Source organism: Branchiostoma belcheri, unplaced genomic scaffold (assembly GCF_001625305.1).
Source record: "Branchiostoma belcheri isolate BF01 breed outbred unplaced genomic scaffold, Haploidv18h27 scaffold58, whole genome shotgun sequence".
NCBI lineage: Eukaryota > Metazoa > Chordata > Leptocardii > Amphioxiformes > Branchiostomatidae > Branchiostoma > Branchiostoma belcheri.
In genome coordinates, this window is record NW_017804220.1 from 1,405,279 (window position 1) to 1,424,663 (window position 19,385).

At 39.8% G+C, this 19,385-nt stretch overlaps 1 protein-coding gene across 1 annotated transcript; it reads right to left on the reverse strand.

Annotated features, from left to right (window-relative positions):
- Positions 1-365: 365 nt before the first annotated feature.
- LOC109481874 lies at positions 366-18,306 on the reverse strand. Its single transcript, XM_019784505.1, has 19 exons — positions 17,920-18,306; positions 14,939-15,021; positions 10,921-12,505; positions 10,702-10,756; positions 10,408-10,497; positions 8,584-8,742; positions 8,043-8,265; positions 7,471-7,595; positions 6,876-6,932; positions 6,151-6,311; positions 5,448-5,600; positions 4,008-4,137; positions 3,540-3,614; positions 3,220-3,303; positions 2,810-2,937; positions 2,173-2,346; positions 1,531-1,616; positions 1,062-1,172; positions 366-563 (listed from the first exon to the last, which is right to left on the reverse strand). The coding sequence occupies exons 1-19, from the start codon at positions 18,159-18,161 to the stop codon at positions 460-462; spliced, it is 3,825 nt and encodes a 1,274-aa protein (XP_019640064.1). The 5' UTR covers positions 18,162-18,306; the 3' UTR covers positions 366-459.
- Positions 18,307-19,385: the final 1,079 nt, after the last annotated feature.

Here is a 19,385-nt window from a genome sequence, read left to right on the forward strand (position 1 = left end):
GCCTGGCCGGGCTGTTTACATAAAGGAAAAACAATTCATATAAAGAGTATGCACAGCACAAGAATTGCTGATGATCAGTTGTTACCAGTAAGAATTGCTACTTCTTTGTCTTTCCTTTCATACTTTTCTGTATCGGTGCTATGGGACCGGTGAGGTGAGGATCGGTATAGCCGGTATAACCGCCGTTCGGCGCGGCGGCAGCTAGCTACATCACATCGATCTACTTGTTAACCTTGGTCTTTGCACATTTGATTGCAGGAGTTGTTTAAAGCGTTCTAGTGATGATGCCCCAACTGTGCTTGGTGGTAACGAGTTCAAGTCTACGATAGTTCTGGGGAAATACGAGTTTTTGAATATCTCAATTCTTGGTTGATAACTCTGATATTTGAAGGCATGACTATTTACGTAAACAGCCCGGCCGGGCTCCGAGTTGGAAATGTGACCTCAGCATTATTTACATTACACTGATATCGGTGTTCCCCGCACACAGGGTTGTAGAACACCGTTAGTAGGCAGGATCCCCATCCTTCCGTCACGAACTCTGGACACCTGGAGCCACACTCCTGTAGGAATTAGATAGATACAAGACGATAACACATGATATGATCAAGGACATTATGTCACATTATTCTCTTCGTATGATCGAAACTACGCCTTTCTGATTGACGTCAGGCCACACCAAGTAATCGTATGGATGGCGTCCTCTGACCTAAAGAAGGACCACAAAAACAATACGTCTGGATTTCAAATAAATGTTAGGGTATAAATTGAATGAGAGAGTACACAGTAACAACCAACAGGTCTTTTATTACTCGTGAAAACAGCATTAAGCCAGTGGAAGAGCAGTTGTCGTCCTGTCCTGTTTCTTGTGCTCATATTTTGCGTTACGGGTTTTACGTTAATCTTGCGGTTTGCGGAACTCTCGTGACTTTTTTTATGGGAACAGGCAAAAATCAACGCGCACTAGAAGGCCATCCATAAAAACTACTTGGTGTGGGCTTGCCAGAAACTTCCTGACGTACAAGACGTAAAGGGTGTGAATACATATATTATGTCCTTACCAGTATTATCAGTTGTTCCGTCAACTCTCACCACGTCGTCTTTTAGGAATGCCATATTTTCATTCGGCAGCTGGTTGTCGCACTCGTATATGACGATACCAAACTTGTCGCCTGAGGCAAAAGAAAACAAGATAAAATGTTACATACTGTTGACACAATTAACACAAGGCACGTTTGTACATGTGTACTTGAATTGTTAACATCAGTTCCCCAAAGATACAGTTCATAGCAACTATATTCGAATATGTTTTAATCAATAAATTAATAATTAATATGATTGAGATTATATTCATTATGATTAATTCAAACATCAACATATTTTATTAATTAGCTTGCCGAGAAAGGGATAATATTATCAATATTATCTGTTGTTGATATTGATTTCATTATTATTATTATTATTATTATCATTATTATCATCATCATCATTATCATCATCATCATTATTATTATTATTATTAACCCTTACCATAGACACCCGACAACGTCTGTCCTTCTCTGTCCAGCTGTTGTGCCGGGACGTCCATCAGTAACTCAAGTAGCTTTGTGTCCTCTCTGCAAATAAAAGAAAACAAGTTGAAAGTCACCAAATAATAAGATATTGTATACTGTAATGAACAAATTACCATATACTGATGTTGCGTTTCTTAGGCCATTCTTAGGCTATCTTCTTATTCGATTTTTTTAAAACCTGGCGTACAGAAATCCAGTGTGATAACTTGATATTGTCAGACATTATAATCTTAATTTCGTTGAGGCTTTACGCCAAGTATAACGTTGGTTCTCTCCATGGTTGGGTGTTTGACACATTACCGTTTGAATGCAAACGAAGCATATGTCACCAAAAAGTGACGCAATTCTTTCGCCGCACGTAACTAACCGATATTGCAAAACTGTTACAAAATGTCTCAATTAGAAAGAGATCACGATACAATACAATTGTGCATCTGAGTCCAGTCTTCAGTCCAGTCCAGTTCAGTCCAAATCAACTTACAAAGGTAAGTTGATTTGTCCGGGTACAATTACAAAGTAGAACATCGTCATCACACTCACGCCACCCAACCAGCAAGCATGTCTTAGAAAGCTTTTTTGTTGTCTGTTTCCTACTTACTTGGAGTCCGGGTACAGCACCCGCTCGGCGGTTTTGCCCTCGTGGTTGGCCCGGAAGGTGACTTGGTACAGCGGTTTGTCCTTCCCGAAGGCGCGACACACCGCGGCACCTACAGGCTGAACCTCCACAAGCCCCCTGGCGGCGTAGTCTAGAACTTCAAGTTTCTTCTGCTCTCTGAGACGAGAAAAATCTTGTTAAGTATTGCTGAAAGTAAACTGCCCTGTGGGAGACTCTGTATATAACGAGGCTCTTTTCACAAAACCAGTTAGTGTTTCATTCAGCCCACGTTTCGGTGACCTTCTGTCACCTTCTTCAGGGCAATTTTTAGTGGTTCACATTGCACAGCATAGATATCGCTGCGCTTCCAAACGCAAAGTACTTACATATGTGCACATGCGCATAGAACAACATTTACAATGCGCTCCCAAACGTGACAGACTGTCATCAAAACGTTGGCTGAATAAATCACATGGTTGTATCGTCGTATTATTCAGTGACTTCCCACAACTTAAGAACTTTTTAGTAAAGTAATGCGGAAGAATAGACTTTGTAGAACTCTGGAAGTTTATGATTTCAAGCAATTGCTCATGCCATAAAGTTCTGGTTGAATGTACGGAAGAGGGAAATAAACACTCACTTTTGTGCCAGCAAAACCAGATCGTTGCACAGGATGAGCTGCACAGATGTCTTGTTTTTTCCCTCCCTCACTTCCGTCACAGTCCCGATTTTCTCCAGCCACCGTTCCGGGGACGCGACCTCGGCTCCCTTCAAGGAAAACGTCAACAATCTTAAAACGACTTTTTAAGAGGTTCTTTTTTTACGAAACCAGTAGTGTTTATTCAGCCCATTAGTGTTTTATTCAGTCCACTACATATAGTATGTTCAGAATGCCAAGATGTACATAGTGGCGGGATGCATAAGTGCTCGCTACATTCAGGACCTTTATAGAGATCTAGAGCTTCCATCCTACCATTCGTACAGGCGATATCTGTTAACAACGCAAAAGCGGTCCAATTTAGAAATTATGTTTCTGTGGTCTAAATTTACCTTAGTATTCTTGAATGATAGTCGTCCCTGTAGTTCCATGGAGTCAGCCATGCTCCGAGCAGCTTCGTTACACCTCTTGATAGCCTGACGTGGGTTTATGATTTAATGACTCAAGATGAATTATTGGCAAATATTTTCAACAGCAGTCTATCAGCACTCCATCAATCCCATTCGAAATACTAGATCTATTTGAACAATTGCATGCAACACGATAAATATGGACAGGCAAAATGTTAGCAGAGCATAAGATCCTTTTCATTATTACCGAATAGGACAAAGGGTATTTTGAACACATACTGGCAGACAGAAGTTTGACTCACCACTTTGCTCGCCTTGAGTGCCTCTGTAGCCCATTTCTCGTCGTCGGATCCAGAAGGCGCGTACTTCAACACGGTCTGGTCATAGAAAACACAGACGGAATAATGTTTAAAGTCATTGACACTAAACTCAAAGTCCCATAACCATCAAATATCGAATCGCATACATGCTGTACCTTTGAATCAGTTGATACTTTCTAACAACCAGTCCTTGTAGACAGTATATCTACAGGAAGCAATGGTTTAGACTTTCAATTGGTGTTTTTGACGTCTGCGTGTCTTTCGGTGTTATCGGGCTTTTCCCACCAACATAACATTCCCGCCAATTTGTTACTGTCTTGCCAATCTCATACTGCCTTGCAGCTACAAAAAGATCTGCTTGGTTTACAGAAGTTCAACTTCAGTGTACATACATGACACCATTTTGTTATGACACTGTTTATGACCCCCTCCCGCCCACTAAATTTTTACCTCTAACAACAGCGGAAGACGAGTCACGTGCTGCATGGGCATCACCAGGAACGAGTTGAAGTTGTTACCACGGCAACACGGATCTCCCTCCAGCTTACTCAGCCGCTCCTTGAACAGCTGGTCAGTCAGGCTGCAAGAAACACATGATGACTTGAGTCATATATTTGAACAAAATTTGTATATTACCTACGATATTTTGCTTGTTAAATTCCTATCATTTGGCAATATTTCAAGTCAACATGTCCTTCGTAATTATGCAAATGACCTCTATATTAACATAATATATGCATATTAATGTTAACCTTTAAGTAACTTACACATGTCACAAGGTATGATTACTATTACCATTTCAGTCACAGAGTCTGTTAAAGATTTGTGCACAGCTATATATTGTAATTGTGACAAAAACTTACTTGCTAACCATGAAATAAAATTGTTGACGATACGTAGGATACTGGAATTTTCTTTTACACAACAAGTTTAGGGAGCAGTGCTTCAGTTAGAAGCTCTGAGGAAGATGCCTCGTAGGCATCGAAACGTAATCACTTTGTGCCCCTATATTGGGTAAATCATCGATTTGTCGTTTCTTTTTTTCCTTATGCTTGATTTTTATTTATACTTTATTTCAGGCATCAAATTCCCATATATTTAGAATTTAAAAACAGAAAGACACATAATTTTATACAGACTCTGAGTCTGAGATAAATACACCAATACAGGTCAAAAGAGTAAGATACAATACAGTGGTGTTAATAATGAATAAATTATCGTTTGTAGACCAGACCAACATAGTGCTGCCAGTAGACACTGAGAGTGTTTATATCACAGTGAATCGCTAGCTTTATGATACCGCTGTTAAGAGTTGAAGAGACTAGTGACAAACGAATGTGTCCATTTCCTTCTATGGGCATCAAAAGTTGTTTGACATAAACATTTTGCCGGCACTCTTGCATTGTCCATATTGTGCAAACAAGACTCTAACATGTTTAGAGTTAAAACTTTAGATCCAACCCTAAAAATTCTCTCACCTAGAGCTTCAAAGAAGCTATGTGACAAGCCTCACTGGGTCTGTCTATTGAGGAAGACCAGAGCGACTGGTCGAAAGCTCTAGGTGAGAGAACTTTTTGTGTTGGATCTAAAGTTTTAACTCTAAGTCTAAACATGTAATGAAGAACGGGGGCCGACATCGTCTATGATCTACCAGATACCAGTGTTGACGTCACACTTCAAAGAAGCCACGTGACAAGCTTCACTGGGTCAGTCTACTGAGGAAGACCAGAGTGATTGGTCGAAAGCTCTAGATGAGAGAATTTTTTGTGTTTGACCAAAAGTCTTAACTTCAAACATGTAACTACCAACACAGATGAACTTTCATGATAGTATGTAATTAAGAAGTTGAACACAGATGAATTTTCATGATAGTATAAGATTCTAACATACCTGAGTTTCTCCAGCAGGATCTCCTGGTACCTCATGGAGCGGCAGTACTTCTCATAGTCGTGAAAATACCGGCTGCAACTTTCCCACAGGATCTTACAGAAGGTCGTCATCATGACGTCATCGTGGAGCGACTTCTTCATCTCTCTGAAGACGCTGGAAGTAGCGAGAACGCGCATGCGTTACTTCATAATTATTGAAGTGAAATGTTTAGTTATTGTACCTAGGCATTTTTACTGATATCACAGGATATTGGGTCGGAAATTTTAAACAGTCTGTGATGATGTTTGTTTGTTTGCTTGTTTGTTTTAGAAACCTCAAATAAGTGCCAATACAACCATGCACTAGTCTTACAAACAGTATTCTTATCTGCATTGTAAAATAAAAACATGATAACAACTATTTACATTCGCCATCTAATAACAATACCAACAATTATTTAAAAATAAACGTCATTGAAGCAACTTCTTCACATTTTACATCAATTAATAATCTCATTAAACAGTATTACATAAAATATTAGCCTGGATAATTATTAGCTAGGTGGCCTATCGTCTTAACTGTGCTTGCTAAGACATGCTAAGAGAACGTAAAATTATATATGTTTACAATGACATGAACCTTTAACAAGGAAGAAAAGTACCTTGTTCATGCAACAAACAAATGTCAAAAAGATAATCTGTAGTGTGGTGTGTGTTCGCCTAACCTGGTGGTGATTGACAGGAGGTTGTCGACATAGGCGAACAGCCGTCTGTGGTAATGTGGTCCGAGGATGAACATGAGGGTTTCGTCATCCTCGAAATGATCAGCCAGAACCTGGAGGCTCCGCATGTAGGACGACTGTTTACTCAGGATCTCGTACTTGGCCTGCCCATTTTTAAATTTCAGATACCATTATTCAGAAACAGGGCATGGTATATATGTATATATCGCATCCCTCTAGAGCAAAGGATTTGCCAATTTTGCGATTTAGATAAGATTGAGGATGAGCTTCATTTTGTAGTCGATTGTACGTTATATAGTAATGAGAGAGATTCCCTATATTCTTATATAATAGATAAGTTCCCAAACTTTGGACATTTAAATGAATCAGAAAAATTCATATTTCTTATGAAACTTGACAAACCATGTATCACTAGTTCTATATGCTCGTACATCTATAACTGTCTCAAGAAGCGAGAAGAAGTAGTCGAACAATGTAAATAGTAGTTCACATTAGTATGTATAGTTTAAGTATCCTTTTCTTTGTGTATCCATGACCTGTACTTAGCTTGTTAGAGCACAAACGTACAATAAAGGTCTTTCATTCATTCATTCATTAATTACGATAACGCAAATGCAAGTCTATCAGATGTGTTTATGAGGCATTCTCTGGTGAATAATAAATACATCCAACCCCTTGGAGGTTTCAAAGTTCACTTTGCTACGTACCTCTTGTAGCTTGGTCTTTCTGGAATCCAACTCTTTTAGCTGAACCTTCCTTTGCACCTGTGTGGATAATCGTCAACAACCGTTAGAGGGAAAGGTCAGAAAAAGCTTAAACGTTTATTTTAAACACATTGAAAAGGACACGTTCTTTTAATGAATCTTAGATTCTCTGAAACAGGGCAATTTACTAAATTTTAAAATCTTTTAATTTGCTGAAAGCCATTATCATCGAAAAGGATTTAGAGTCTATATATTATTTGTTTGTTTTCGTAGGCTCCCCGATAGGTTTTGCACGCCGGGTGTTCAATTAGCCCACAACGTAGTGGGGGAATTAAACTCTAGTCATGCAAAACGTTTGCAGGGCGTAAGACAGCTAACGGAGAGCTGGTTGAACTGGGCGGCCCGGAACGTCTTCAGGCCCGAAGAGAGCCTGCCCAAACCACGATAGACTCGACACTACGCTACCGAGCGTGATCAGTATATTTTGTAACTACTTCGTGTTTTCACACCGTGTATTGTGCTCAATTTATAACAAATAAGTCATAAAACCAGTATGATCCAACCAGAAATTTTTGGTTTGGTAAACGTTCCAGCTTACCACAGAAAGATTTTTCCACAAAGCCGGGGCCTGAGCTCGGGAGATGGTCACGATCTTCTCTTTCTGTCCTCCTCCGGATGCGACCTGCTGTTCTACCAGCACGTCATAGTTCTGGTACATGGGGACTGCAAACAGGATAGGATAAGCCAATATCAATGGATTTGAACGTATGGTGAGAGAGAGAAACGGAGAGAGACAGAGACAGAAAGACAGAGGCAGAGAGTAAAGAGAGAAAGAAAGACAGAGAGAAAAAGATAAACAAAGAGAAAGAAAGAAAGAGGGAAACAGAGAGAGGGAAACAGAGAGAGAAAGAAAGAGAAAGAAAGAGAGAGAAAGAGAGAGGGAAAACGCTGCACAGAAGTCGTAGCTATAGGGAGTAAACCCTTGCACAAAAAGGCTGGTGGAGATGGAACACACCTATAAGAACGTCCTAGGAAGCCAAACAGCCGTTCGAAATGGCCCCTGCTACATTGTATAAATGTGATGTGATGTAATATACAATGTTTCATTTACTTTCACTGTTATTATGTAGTTATTATGCAAAACTGACGGAAAATGAAATGCTTCATTACCATTACTCAAAAGGTCCTCATCCGACTGATCCGGCAGTTTCTCCACCGTGTGAAAGAAGCGCAGCTCCTGTATCTTGTCAAGAATCAGGTGCTTGTCGTTCAGGTTGTTCACGTCAAAGTCCCTTTCCAGACGTAACATGGACAGGGACAGCAGTGCCTCCCCGTTTATTTTCTTACTGAAGAACGGTTTCCGCAGGTACTGCAGATGCTCAGGCCAGGACGTCTGTAGGGACAGGAGTAATATCATTCATCCATTAGTAAACTACAACCTCATTAAAGTTCATCTGTGCTGGTAGTAATCATAGTACATTCGTAGGATGTTGAACATTATTCCAACTCATCGAGTATAGAGAGATCAAATTTTCAGCGACCACTGTCGCCTTCATCAGAATAATTGGTTATGTTGTACGAACTGTAAAACGTTTCGAATAGCTTCGAGTGCTGTCAGTGAGAATTACAGCGTGAAACAGAAACCGGTATCTTTGACAATTTTATGTCTGAAATTCGTCAGATAGAAAATAAAGAAAACTGATCGGATTACCTTTATCCATTTCTTGACGTCTTTGCGCGTCCAGTACCTGACCTTCTCGGGATCAGGACCACCTCCAGTGGTACCTGTCGACTGAACGACGATCGGTCTGAACCCCATCGGGCTAATGTCGGCAGACAAGTTAAGCTTCGTTTGCACCTGGAATGTGCGCTGTTAGAGGGAAACAGAAAAAATCAAACACTACAAAATTTATTCAATTCAAGCAATTTTCAACGACCGGCTGCCGTCTTGCTTCATCCGGGCAATTCTGACTGGTTTGCTGCACAGTGAACCAGTAACACGTAGCTTCAGTGCACAGTGAACCAGTAACACCTAGCTTCAGTGCACAGTGAACCAGTTAAACCTAGCTACTGTGCACAGTGAACCAGTAACTTCTAACATCAATTGCACAGTTAACCAGTAACACCTAGCTTCAGTGCAGAGTGAACAAGTTGAACCTAGCTACTGTGCACAGTGAACCAGTAGCATCTGACATCAATGCACAGTTAACCAGTAACACCGAGCTTCAGTGCACAGTGAACCAGTAACATCTAGCTTCAGGGCACAGTGAACCAGTAACACCTAGCTTCAGTGCACAGTGAACCAGTAACACCGAGCTTCAGTGCACAGTAAACCAGTAACACCTAGCTTCAGTGCACAGTGAACCAGTAACATCTAACTTCAGTGCGCAGTGAACCAGTAACATCTAACTTCAGTTCACAGTGAACCAGTAACACCTAGCATCAGGGCACAGTGAACCAGTAACACCTAGCATCAGGGCACAGAGAACTACTAACACCTAGCTTCAGTGCACAGTGAACCACTAACACCTAGCTTCAGTACACAGTGAACAGGTAACACCTACAACAGCGAGCAGATTATTATTGGAATGAGCAGAGCACTTTGGACTAATGTCTCTGGCTGTTTACAGTTTAGAGGTACATATCCTATATTTTGTCAAAAACATCTCTGTTACATAGCGGATCATAATGACCCCCAGCGGGGGTCTTCACGCTTCGTTAAAAATAAAAAAATCTCAATATTTATTCCAAAGATCTTAATATTTTAGACGAAATCTTGAGATCATATGAGGCAATCTTGAGATTTTTCATGACAATCTCAAGATCTTTCAGAGAATCTTCAGATGAAAACGAAAGGTCTCAAGATCTTTCCAAGAGTTTTCAAACTATCTTGAGATTTTTTCATAGCATCTCGAGATTGCTTTATAAATAATGAGATCTTTAAAAAATCTTGATATTTTTAAAAGCATCTCGAGATGCTACGGAAAAATCTCAAGATGGTTTTAAAATAATCTTGGAAGATCTTGAGACCTTTCGTTTTCATCTTAAGATTATCTGAAAGATCTTGAGATTGTCTCATAAGATCTCAAGATTTCGTCTAAAATATTAAGATCTTTGGAATAAATCTTGAGATTTTTCCATTTTTAATTAAGCGTGAAGACCCCCGCTGGGGGTCATTATGATCCGCTATGTAACAGAGATGTTTTTGACAAAATATAGGATATTTACCTCTAAACTGTAAAGAGCCAGAGACATTAGTCCAAAGTGCTCTGCTCATTCCAATAATAATCTGCTCGCTGTTCTACATGTAGCTTCAGTAGTGCACAGTGAACCAGTAACACCTAGCTTCAGTGCACAGTGAACCAGTAACACCTAGCATCAGTGCACAGTCAAAAAAGATCTAACCTAGTCAAAACTGCCATAAAGTGTTGGTAACTAGAGACAGGATTCCTACTGCTTGTGTCAAACAAAAAACAAGAAACGTCCTAAGCTAAATGCATTCAAAGCTAGTAGAAAAATTCTACACTTGACTCACCCCTAATGTCATTGTGGCTCTGGGTTTGGGCAGACCCAAGAGAGGTTTCGGGGGGATTGCAGGGGGTGTCGTCTCTGGCGTGCTATCCTGCTGAAATGAAAACACAAAATTTATACATCCAACTGCCTTACACGTGACGTACCATTTCTGAATGTGAGTAACCTACACACGGGGAAATGGTAATTAAAAAATAATGTTCGAAATTAGCAGATATGTATCAAGTTTGACTCTGGAATGTAATAAAATAAAGCTTATTATAAATATGAAAGGGATAAAAAAGAATGAGTTACCTACCATTTCGGGAATCACAAAGTACATGTGTTCAGTCTCACTCCCGTCCTTAGTACTTCTGGAAATCAAAACATTAAAAAATGATTATACAATTATGTTGATAAACACAATGTTTACAATAAACCTTAAAAGTGTCAAGTTTTCAAACGAAATATATAACCTTATATGAAGTATCCTTGTAGACAATACTGTATCAAATCACAAAACAAAAAAGAAGCTTACTCATCATCCAGGTGACTGTAGTCGTAATCGTGCTTGGGTTTTTCTCCCTGTGGTACAAGTGGCATGTACGTGTCTTCGGCTTGTTTCGCCCCATACGACTGTCCATCTTGATTGTGGTTGCCACTCATCTGGTACTGTGTACTGCCCGTTGCCTCAGGCACTAGGGTAGCAGGAGGGCTTGAAGGAGACAATTTCTTTTCAAGCTCCACGGCCCTAGCTGCAATGCTTCTTGTGGTACTGCCCTCTTCTCCGCCGCTAAGGTGGGGTTTGCGTACGCCAGAGGGACTTGTGGATCTTGGGTCGTTCACGGTGGTTGCCAGCATGTTGGGAGAGGACATCACCTTCTTCAGCATTTTGGCTCGAGCTTTCACACTCCCAGAGGCTTGGTCTTGCTGAGGGCTAATGTTTTCGCTGCACAAGGATTTCTGCCCCGCGTTGTCTTCTGTTACGTTTGTTGGTCCGAAGAGTTTTGTCTGAAGCTGTGAAACGGTGTTGCTTCCTTGCTTGACACTTTGTGATCGCAGCCTTGGCGAAGATGACTCGTGGTCACTGCCAGACGATAGCCTTGGAGAACCAGGTTTGTCAGTGTGTGACAAGCTTTGATCCGGCGTTGCGTTCGGCTGAAAGGTATTGATCAGGTCCAACATGGATGATCTCTTCTTGACAGGCGGAGCCTTCTTTTTCTTGCTTCCGGGAGTTACCTCGGACTTACGACGTTCGCGTTGTCTCGGCAGGTTTTGACCACCGACGGAGCTATCACTTCCAATACGCCTTTGACACTCTGGCGTCACTGGAGCACTAGTTGTTTGGCCAGGGCTCATAAACTTTTCCATCACCTTCGCCTGTTCTAAGACAGACTTCTTTGCCTCTTGCTCTGTCGTTTCCTGTGCTGATTGAAAAGCGGGCGTCTGGGGACTTACGTCGGTTTTAGCTTCAGGTTTGCTCCATTTGAACACGTCTTCATAGACGGGAGACGGTATGCTCTCGTGTTCTCGTGAAAGTGTAAGGCTAGACAATTTTGGACCTTTCTTAGCTTTAACACGAGTGCTTTCTTCATCCTTGTCATTACAGGCATCGTTGCTTACATTGACTGTGCTCTTGGCAGTGGGGTGTTCTGTTGTATCTTTAGGCTGCGGTGGAGGAGGCGGTGCCACATTGGGTCTGGTCAGTAACAGCGATTTTCTGTTTGCAGTGGCATGCTTACCGCCTTGTTGGGGTGTCGTTGTTTCCTTTTCCTCTTCTAGTTTTGGTCCTGCCTTCCCTTGTGCTGGTTTTGGTGTTGCCTCCTGTTGTGGTGGTTTTGATACTGACTCCTCTTGCGGTGGCTTCTGTGTTGCCTTCTCATCTGATTTAGGCGTGTACTTCGGTGAACAAGGAGGGCTCTCGAACATTCCTATCAGACCAGACAATCTCTTCTTCAGTGGTGCTGGTTTCTTTTCTTTCGGCTTATCATCTTCTGACGTTTCCTTACTTTTATCCACGAATTCTTTCAGCTGCTTATATTCTTTCGATGTGACGTTAAGGCTACGGTTCCGATTGCCCGACTGTGGTGGGTCACTTGGTGGGATGTCAAATGACTTTGATCCTGAAAAGGGACGAAACGTTTCAGAAGTGAATCCAAGTATGGTATATATAGAGTCTACAGTATTAGAAAGAAAACAAATCTATTTTTCACTGTATAAATACAAACACCTCACAATACTTTGTATATCGTTTGTAATGTTATACTGCACTGCAGTAGCATTTGTTGATAGTATGGTTAGCATAATGGGTTGTTTACTAATTTCTAATATATTTTTCTCCAAAAAAAGGACCAAGTCACATTCTCTTTTTACATTTTAGTGAACTTCCTCCATATTTTAAGTAGTTTGAGATAACATTTCATGCAGCCTAGTTGCCATTGTCGACTCTTAAAAAGTTTACGACACATAGTTACAATTACAAATTTATCATGATTTTTAATACAATATTACATATAACTTTGTCATTTAATGATGATATGATATTCTACATAAAAATATATTCAGTGCTGATGTAATGTTCTTCGTAAAAAATTATTTATATTTATCAAATCAAATTCAACAGATTTTAAGAGACTCGATGCTATAGATAGATTTGAACATATATAAGACTGATTTGTTAGGAAAAAATACACTGAGTGTCATGATTAGCTTCGCTAGATTGTAACATAATACTAAATGTCTATGCTAGGCCTTATTGTTTTAGTAATTAAGTTGTTAATTTATTAATTATTGATTAGGTTATACCTCTATTTTGTGTTTTAACACAATAATACTTCTTGGCATACATTGTTCCTTGTGAAATTTTAGTGTAAAGGTCTTTTATAACGCACAAACTAACATGTACTGACGAAATATGCTAGATTTAATTGTTTGATCGTTTATTTCTTATTGAGAAGCTCAAATCGGTCTGCAGGCCGCTTTTCACTGAGGTCATGAGGGAAGAGGTCAGGGTCAGACCACATATTTAACGTACACTGATACAGTTTATATAATTTTAAGTCCTAATAAGCTAGCAAATATTTTTACACATACATGGTGCGAAGAACATGCATACAGAAACGGTACGAAATGGATACCCTTGTTTTTATAGAATAAAAGAGACGTTATAGTTCTTTTAATGAAGGTCAAATTGTGACAGACACTGTATCTACAGTGCCAACACAGCCCCAGGCTACCTGCATTCTTTTACAATGATCAGACTGGTGTCTACGTTTTGGGCTGTTACAAAATCTTTTCATGGGGGTGGGAGGGGGTGATTCAGTATCATTTCTTACTGCTTGAATCTTAACTGGTTATTTCTTCATACACTTTTCGGTTGAATTGATTTTTTTTTAGTTTTAAATTCTAGATTACAAGAAGCATGCATCATATTAGCCTATTTCAAAATGGAATCGTCTTCATAATATCTGAGTACGTAAACATGCCCCGCGGGAATATATTAAGGCAGTGAAGCATGGCGTGGGAACTATTGTTGTACAGAAATCTGCTGACTACGACGCCGGTTGGTTTATATATTAACACAGCAAAAGTACAGCGACTTTCGTAAGGTCTACTGCACTACTACAACAACTACTACTACTACTTAGTCTACTACTACTACTACTATTACTACTACTACTACTACTACTACTACTACTATTACTACTACTACTACTACTTAGTCGTCTACTACTACTACTACTACTACTACTACTACTACTAGCGCTACTACTACTACTACTACTACTACTACTACTACTACTACTACTACTACTACTACTGCATATGTACTACTACCATTACAACCACTACACTACCCTAAACATACGAATGAATTAACTACGTACACGTACATGAACTAAGCAACATGTAATTTAATTGTTGATTTAGACGTACAAATTATACTACTAGCTCTTAGGTCTAAACATCTTTTTTATATATTTACACACAGTGGGGATTATATCTTCTTCTAGAGTGTAATTAAATTTTCCGTCTCGTAAACGGCCGTTGCTTTTTTGCTGAAGGGTCAATGACATAACCGTGCGTAGGATGAGTTTTGAGGTGCAAAACATATAAAACTAATAAAAAGCAACAGTTTAATTAAACATGTAAGCATCGTAAAAGTACTAAAGACATGAGTGAACAAAAACAGAGCACAAGCTTAATTGGATTCATACCCGGCTGAAAAGGCTAATTTAACTTAAAGCCCTAATCCTCTACGCTAAGAAGTTTGCAGTTCTACGATATGGCATCGTGACAACGACCATTTACGAGACGGAAATTAGCGTCGTGTATTCCCCGCAGTCCGTCGTACTCAACCCTTTTACACACACACAAACGATGTCGTACGACACGCGTCGCGCTTTGGTCGTCGTAAGGCAGAAAATATTTTTGCCACGTGTGAATTGGGCCACCAGGTTGACACTTGGATAAATTATGCATGGCAGTTGGGGGCTTTTGATCAGGTATATTAGGTAGAAAAAGTATGCAAAAGAAAGACTAGAACACAACATTACCACGTGTCAAAAGACGAGACTTTGGTTTTTCCTTCTCCCGTATGATGGGTTGTACCACGCAGGTTGGACTCTTTTCAAGGCCTCTGCAACAGAAATTCAAAAGAACATTAATTTTTAATGGTCTAGAGTAGAGAATATTCCATCTATTTTTCTTTTGCGTCTTGGTCTAAAGTATGTAAAGCCCCAGTCGCTACAAAAAAGTCGGGTATGGCCTCCCGAATACATTAACTCCTTCCAACCACGGTTTGGAGTAGGTCGGGAGCAAGGTCGGTTGTGGTTTTTGGCGAGGTCGGGTTACTGTCGGGATGCTTCAAAATGTATTAAACATTTGGGGAGGTTCAGCCATGGTTGGCTGGTAGTTGGCTGGAGTTCGGGAGTAGGTCAGTGGTAGTCGGCACTCGAATTTGACTCAAATTGAATTAAATTTGGATTCGATTGGTACAAAAATGAATGAATGGTACGAAAAGGTAGACATGGCATAAATCTGTTCAGATTCCTCCAGAACTTTAAAATTGTTGTTTGGCAGTCGAAGGAAGGTTCTGAATGTGTGACATGGGCTAAATGTTAAACACCAGTTGACAACAGAGGTTCGTATGGCCTCAAGGAACAAGTGAAAGGACTGTGAGAAGGTCAAAATCCAGTTGACCCATAATTGGAGTTGTCTGTTTCTTCTTCTTCTTCTTCTTCAATACTCTCTAACCACCCCTGCTGGGGTATCACTGAGAGGGGAGGGGGGTGCGACGGACTATGGCTGCGCGGCCAGAAGCCCGGCCTTGAAGGCCTCCACTGTCTGGGCTTTTACTAGCTGGCCCGGCAACTTGTTCCACTCATTTATCGTTCTTGGAAAAAAAGAAAATCTAAAACAGTCTGTTTTGGCAGGTATTGCTTGAAATTTATATTCATGACTTCATCTGGTACGCCTATGGGCAGGTTTGAGGTATTGTTCCATTTGAATAATAATATGTTTCTTGACGTATCAAACCGTGTGCTATTATTAGACGAGTATCTCTCATGAACACGTTCGAAACACTAGTGGAAGTGGGGAGGGGTGTCTTTAGATTGAGCTTTTTGCATTCAAATACACATGTCTTAGAGAACACATGTTAGAGAATAGTTAACCTTTATTGTTACATCATACATGTACCCTGTACGTAAGTTGACGTTATCCACACATGTATTTAGCTTTGTTAAATATTTAGTTAAGTTGTAGAGGACCATACAAAAGTCTCTGTACTTTTTTGTTGTGTCAATAAAGAATCTCTCTGATATCTACAAGTAATCTCTCACAAAGAAGTAGAATGGAGACCGGTTGTTAGTTCTTGTCTCTTATTGTGCAACTAAAAACTGTCCTTCCCCCAGGCAAAAAGTCAGACACAGGTGAGGCAAAGGCTCGACAAGGAAGTAACTGTCAAAATACTCTATTTATGAGGATGATGAGTAATCTAGGGATTTTCCATCTTGCCATCTGCTTCTTTGTGACGCACATAAACAGATGGCTGTTTTTCTAAGAATTTAACACCTTAGATTTAAAGTATTTTAGACTGTAGTGATGGTATTGTTTTTTTCACCATTGTGTGTCAACGAATTACCTTAAAGCTGGTAACTCATGCAGTGTTCTCTACATTTTTGTCTAGATCATCAGCTTAAATTCATAATAATTCAGACTTAGGAATTCTCGTGTATTTGGTACATATTGTGCCCAAGCATTTTTCTTAGTTGGCGGTAGATTCGAATTCAGTGTTCTCTACAAACTTACCGCTTTCCACGATGAAATAACACCCAGGGCCTAGACCATGAGTCAAAATAGGCAACATAACTGACTTATTCCAGAACAGACGACTCTGTCAATACTGTAAAATGAATAGAATAGAAGATGAACAACACTTTATTTTAGACTGTACTGTATATTCTAATGAAAGATCTGTCCTTTTTAATTATATCAAAGAGAAGTTCCCATACTTTGAACACCTAAGCGCAAATGATAAATTTATATTTTTGATGCGTCTAGACAAACCCTGTATCACAAACATGATCTGTTCCCACATTTTCCACTGTACAAAAAAGCGAGAAGAAGTTGACCTCTCTATATTACTTCACTGACTAGAACACTTTGTATTAGCTTAGTATAGTTCCCTTGTATGTTCCTTATGTATGTATGTCTAAGTCAAGTAGTGCATCTTTTGTCTCCAATTTCCTATTTACGTTTGTTATGTGTCTGTTATATGTTGACCTGTACCTAGCCCGTCGTGGCATGAATGTACAATAAAGGTATTTCATTCATTCATTCATTGATTCATTCATTGAGTTTGAAAGCACGAGGCTGGAAAATTTAGTGCGTTAGTAACATTTTTAAAAATAAGAGAGAGGGGGCGAATGAATGTTCAAAGGATTTCGCAAGTTCTTTTTCAAATCAGTGCAATACCAAGACTAGCAACGTGTTTTCAATCACAATAGACTTATTTATCGAAAACTGGACGGAGAGTCATCCGACCACTATAGGTAGGAGACATTGTGAACTAAACCTCCTGTTATAGAACCAGACTTAGGCCCCATTTTACACGAATCAATCAGGTCTTTATTCGAAAAACCGCCGCCATGTTGAGCCTAGGGGCTAAACACGTACCCAGCACCAGCAGGAAACAAATTATGTGGAAAACAACAAACCTTGTTTTCATGAATCTATTTTTCTCTTTATATTTCGTACAGATCTTCACAGAAATGCTACCTTAGTACGAAATCTGAAACATTACTTGATGAGAACAACTATTGAAAATACCAGAAAGCGATTCGGACGTTTATACTCATTTGGCCTTGAACGTTTAGTCTCTTTGCTACTAGATTTGGGTCTTATGCTAAGTTCTTTCTACTTTGAATAGCGCTGGCACATTTCAGTGGCAGATTGAAGGTGACACAATACGAAATAAAAAAAACAACAACAACATGGACGTCGAAATGAAGTAAGAGTTTCTGTAAATGCTCACTTGTCGTTGACCTGTGGCGACCCCACAGATACAGCAGCCTGTGCAGCCTTTAGTGAGCTGATGCCCCCCTCCAAGGCTCTCTGTTGTCCCTTGGAAAGTTGCAGCTCGCCGATGTCCTCGGGAGTCATGTTGCTGAGACTCTTGACCGAGTTGAACTCCTGGCCCTCCAGCTTGGCCACAGTCTGCTCGCTCAGGTCATTTTCACGAGCAAAAACACCCAAGTCGAACGAACTCCGAGCCATGATTCTCAATCTTGTTTAGTACAAGATTTCGTGTTGTAAATGTCGTCTCCCAAGTAGCCAGCAAGGTCTCAAACAAGCTCAGAAATTAAATACGTTTGTGTACAGCATGAGGTTGTTTCCTGTATATGAGCGAACTGCGAACTACGACTTATCTTGAGCTGAAGCCCTTTATGTTGTTGGGTAGGTTGAAATGAACTAATTGTATGACATCATGCAAGCTTTGTGACGTGCGCCCTCTATGAGAACGCAATTTGAGGCCAATAGGACGGTGTGAATTGTCTTGTATTCGTTCACATTTAAAAAAATTCAGCTGACTTACAACTTTGAAACAGCAAAATAAAGAGAACAACAAAGAACAATTTTTATCGTATTTTCCTACTTTAACTTATAAAACAGGACTGTGATGACAGAATATTGATCAACATTTATTACATATACTTATCGCAGGCATCAATGTAAATAATCATGAATGGATATAGAGCTAATATTTCGTTGATTGTCATAATATTTGTTTAGCACGTTTATCTTCACCCAAAACTAACATTGAGACAACAATACGCGTAAGACGATAAACAGCAAGTGTTTTAAAACGGCCTCACCAGTTGGACCGGCAGTCGGAAGCGGCGACATGGAATAATTATTGTGCCTGTGGCTTGGGTTCATTCAAATCTAGCCAAGTGGACTCTGGCTGATATATAGACTTGTTCAATTGTCTAGTAGTTAACAGTAGACAGTATTTTACATGGTCATAGTTTACACGACTGATAGATACAAGAGGCTAGTCGAAGCATCGGTATATCAATTAACGATTTTATTAACTATAGTAACATTTATCTTAAAGTTAGGTGTAACAGAAGCGAATACTGTAATTCACTTTATGTTCACGGTAGCAAAAGCTCACGGTCTGAGAAAAATGGACATGTTCACGGAACTACATATATTCTCATGTGCAGGAAAAAGAAAGTCCATGAATTATTTGTTAGCTGTAATGATAAGTTCACAGTACAGAAGTGACATTGAAAACAGTGAACATAACAGTACAGTGAAAAAAATCAGGAATTACAGTAATTTCGAGTGCCATGTCCTAAGGACACGAATTCAAATCTTGTCTAACTGGATAGTTTAAATAATTTAATAATTACTCATCATTTTGCCTGTGGCCATCATTGATTCATTGGAAAAAAAATGGCGATGTGAAATCTCAGTTATATTTACACAAAACAT

Excerpts from the sequence above, each read along its gene's own strand:
- LOC109481874 (XM_019784505.1), bottom strand. The coding sequence starts at position 18,161 with ATGGCTCGGAGTTCGTTCGACTTGGGTGTTTTTGCTCGTGAAAATGAC. Across the intron at positions 8,743-10,407 it reads GAGCCACAATGACATTAGGG|CGCACATTCCAGGTGCAAAC; the intron begins GTGAGTCAAGTG and ends TCCCTCTAACAG. Across the intron at positions 5,601-6,150 it reads CTCCTGTCAATCACCACCAG|CGTCTTCAGAGAGATGAAGA; the intron begins GTTAGGCGAACA and ends CGCTACTTCCAG.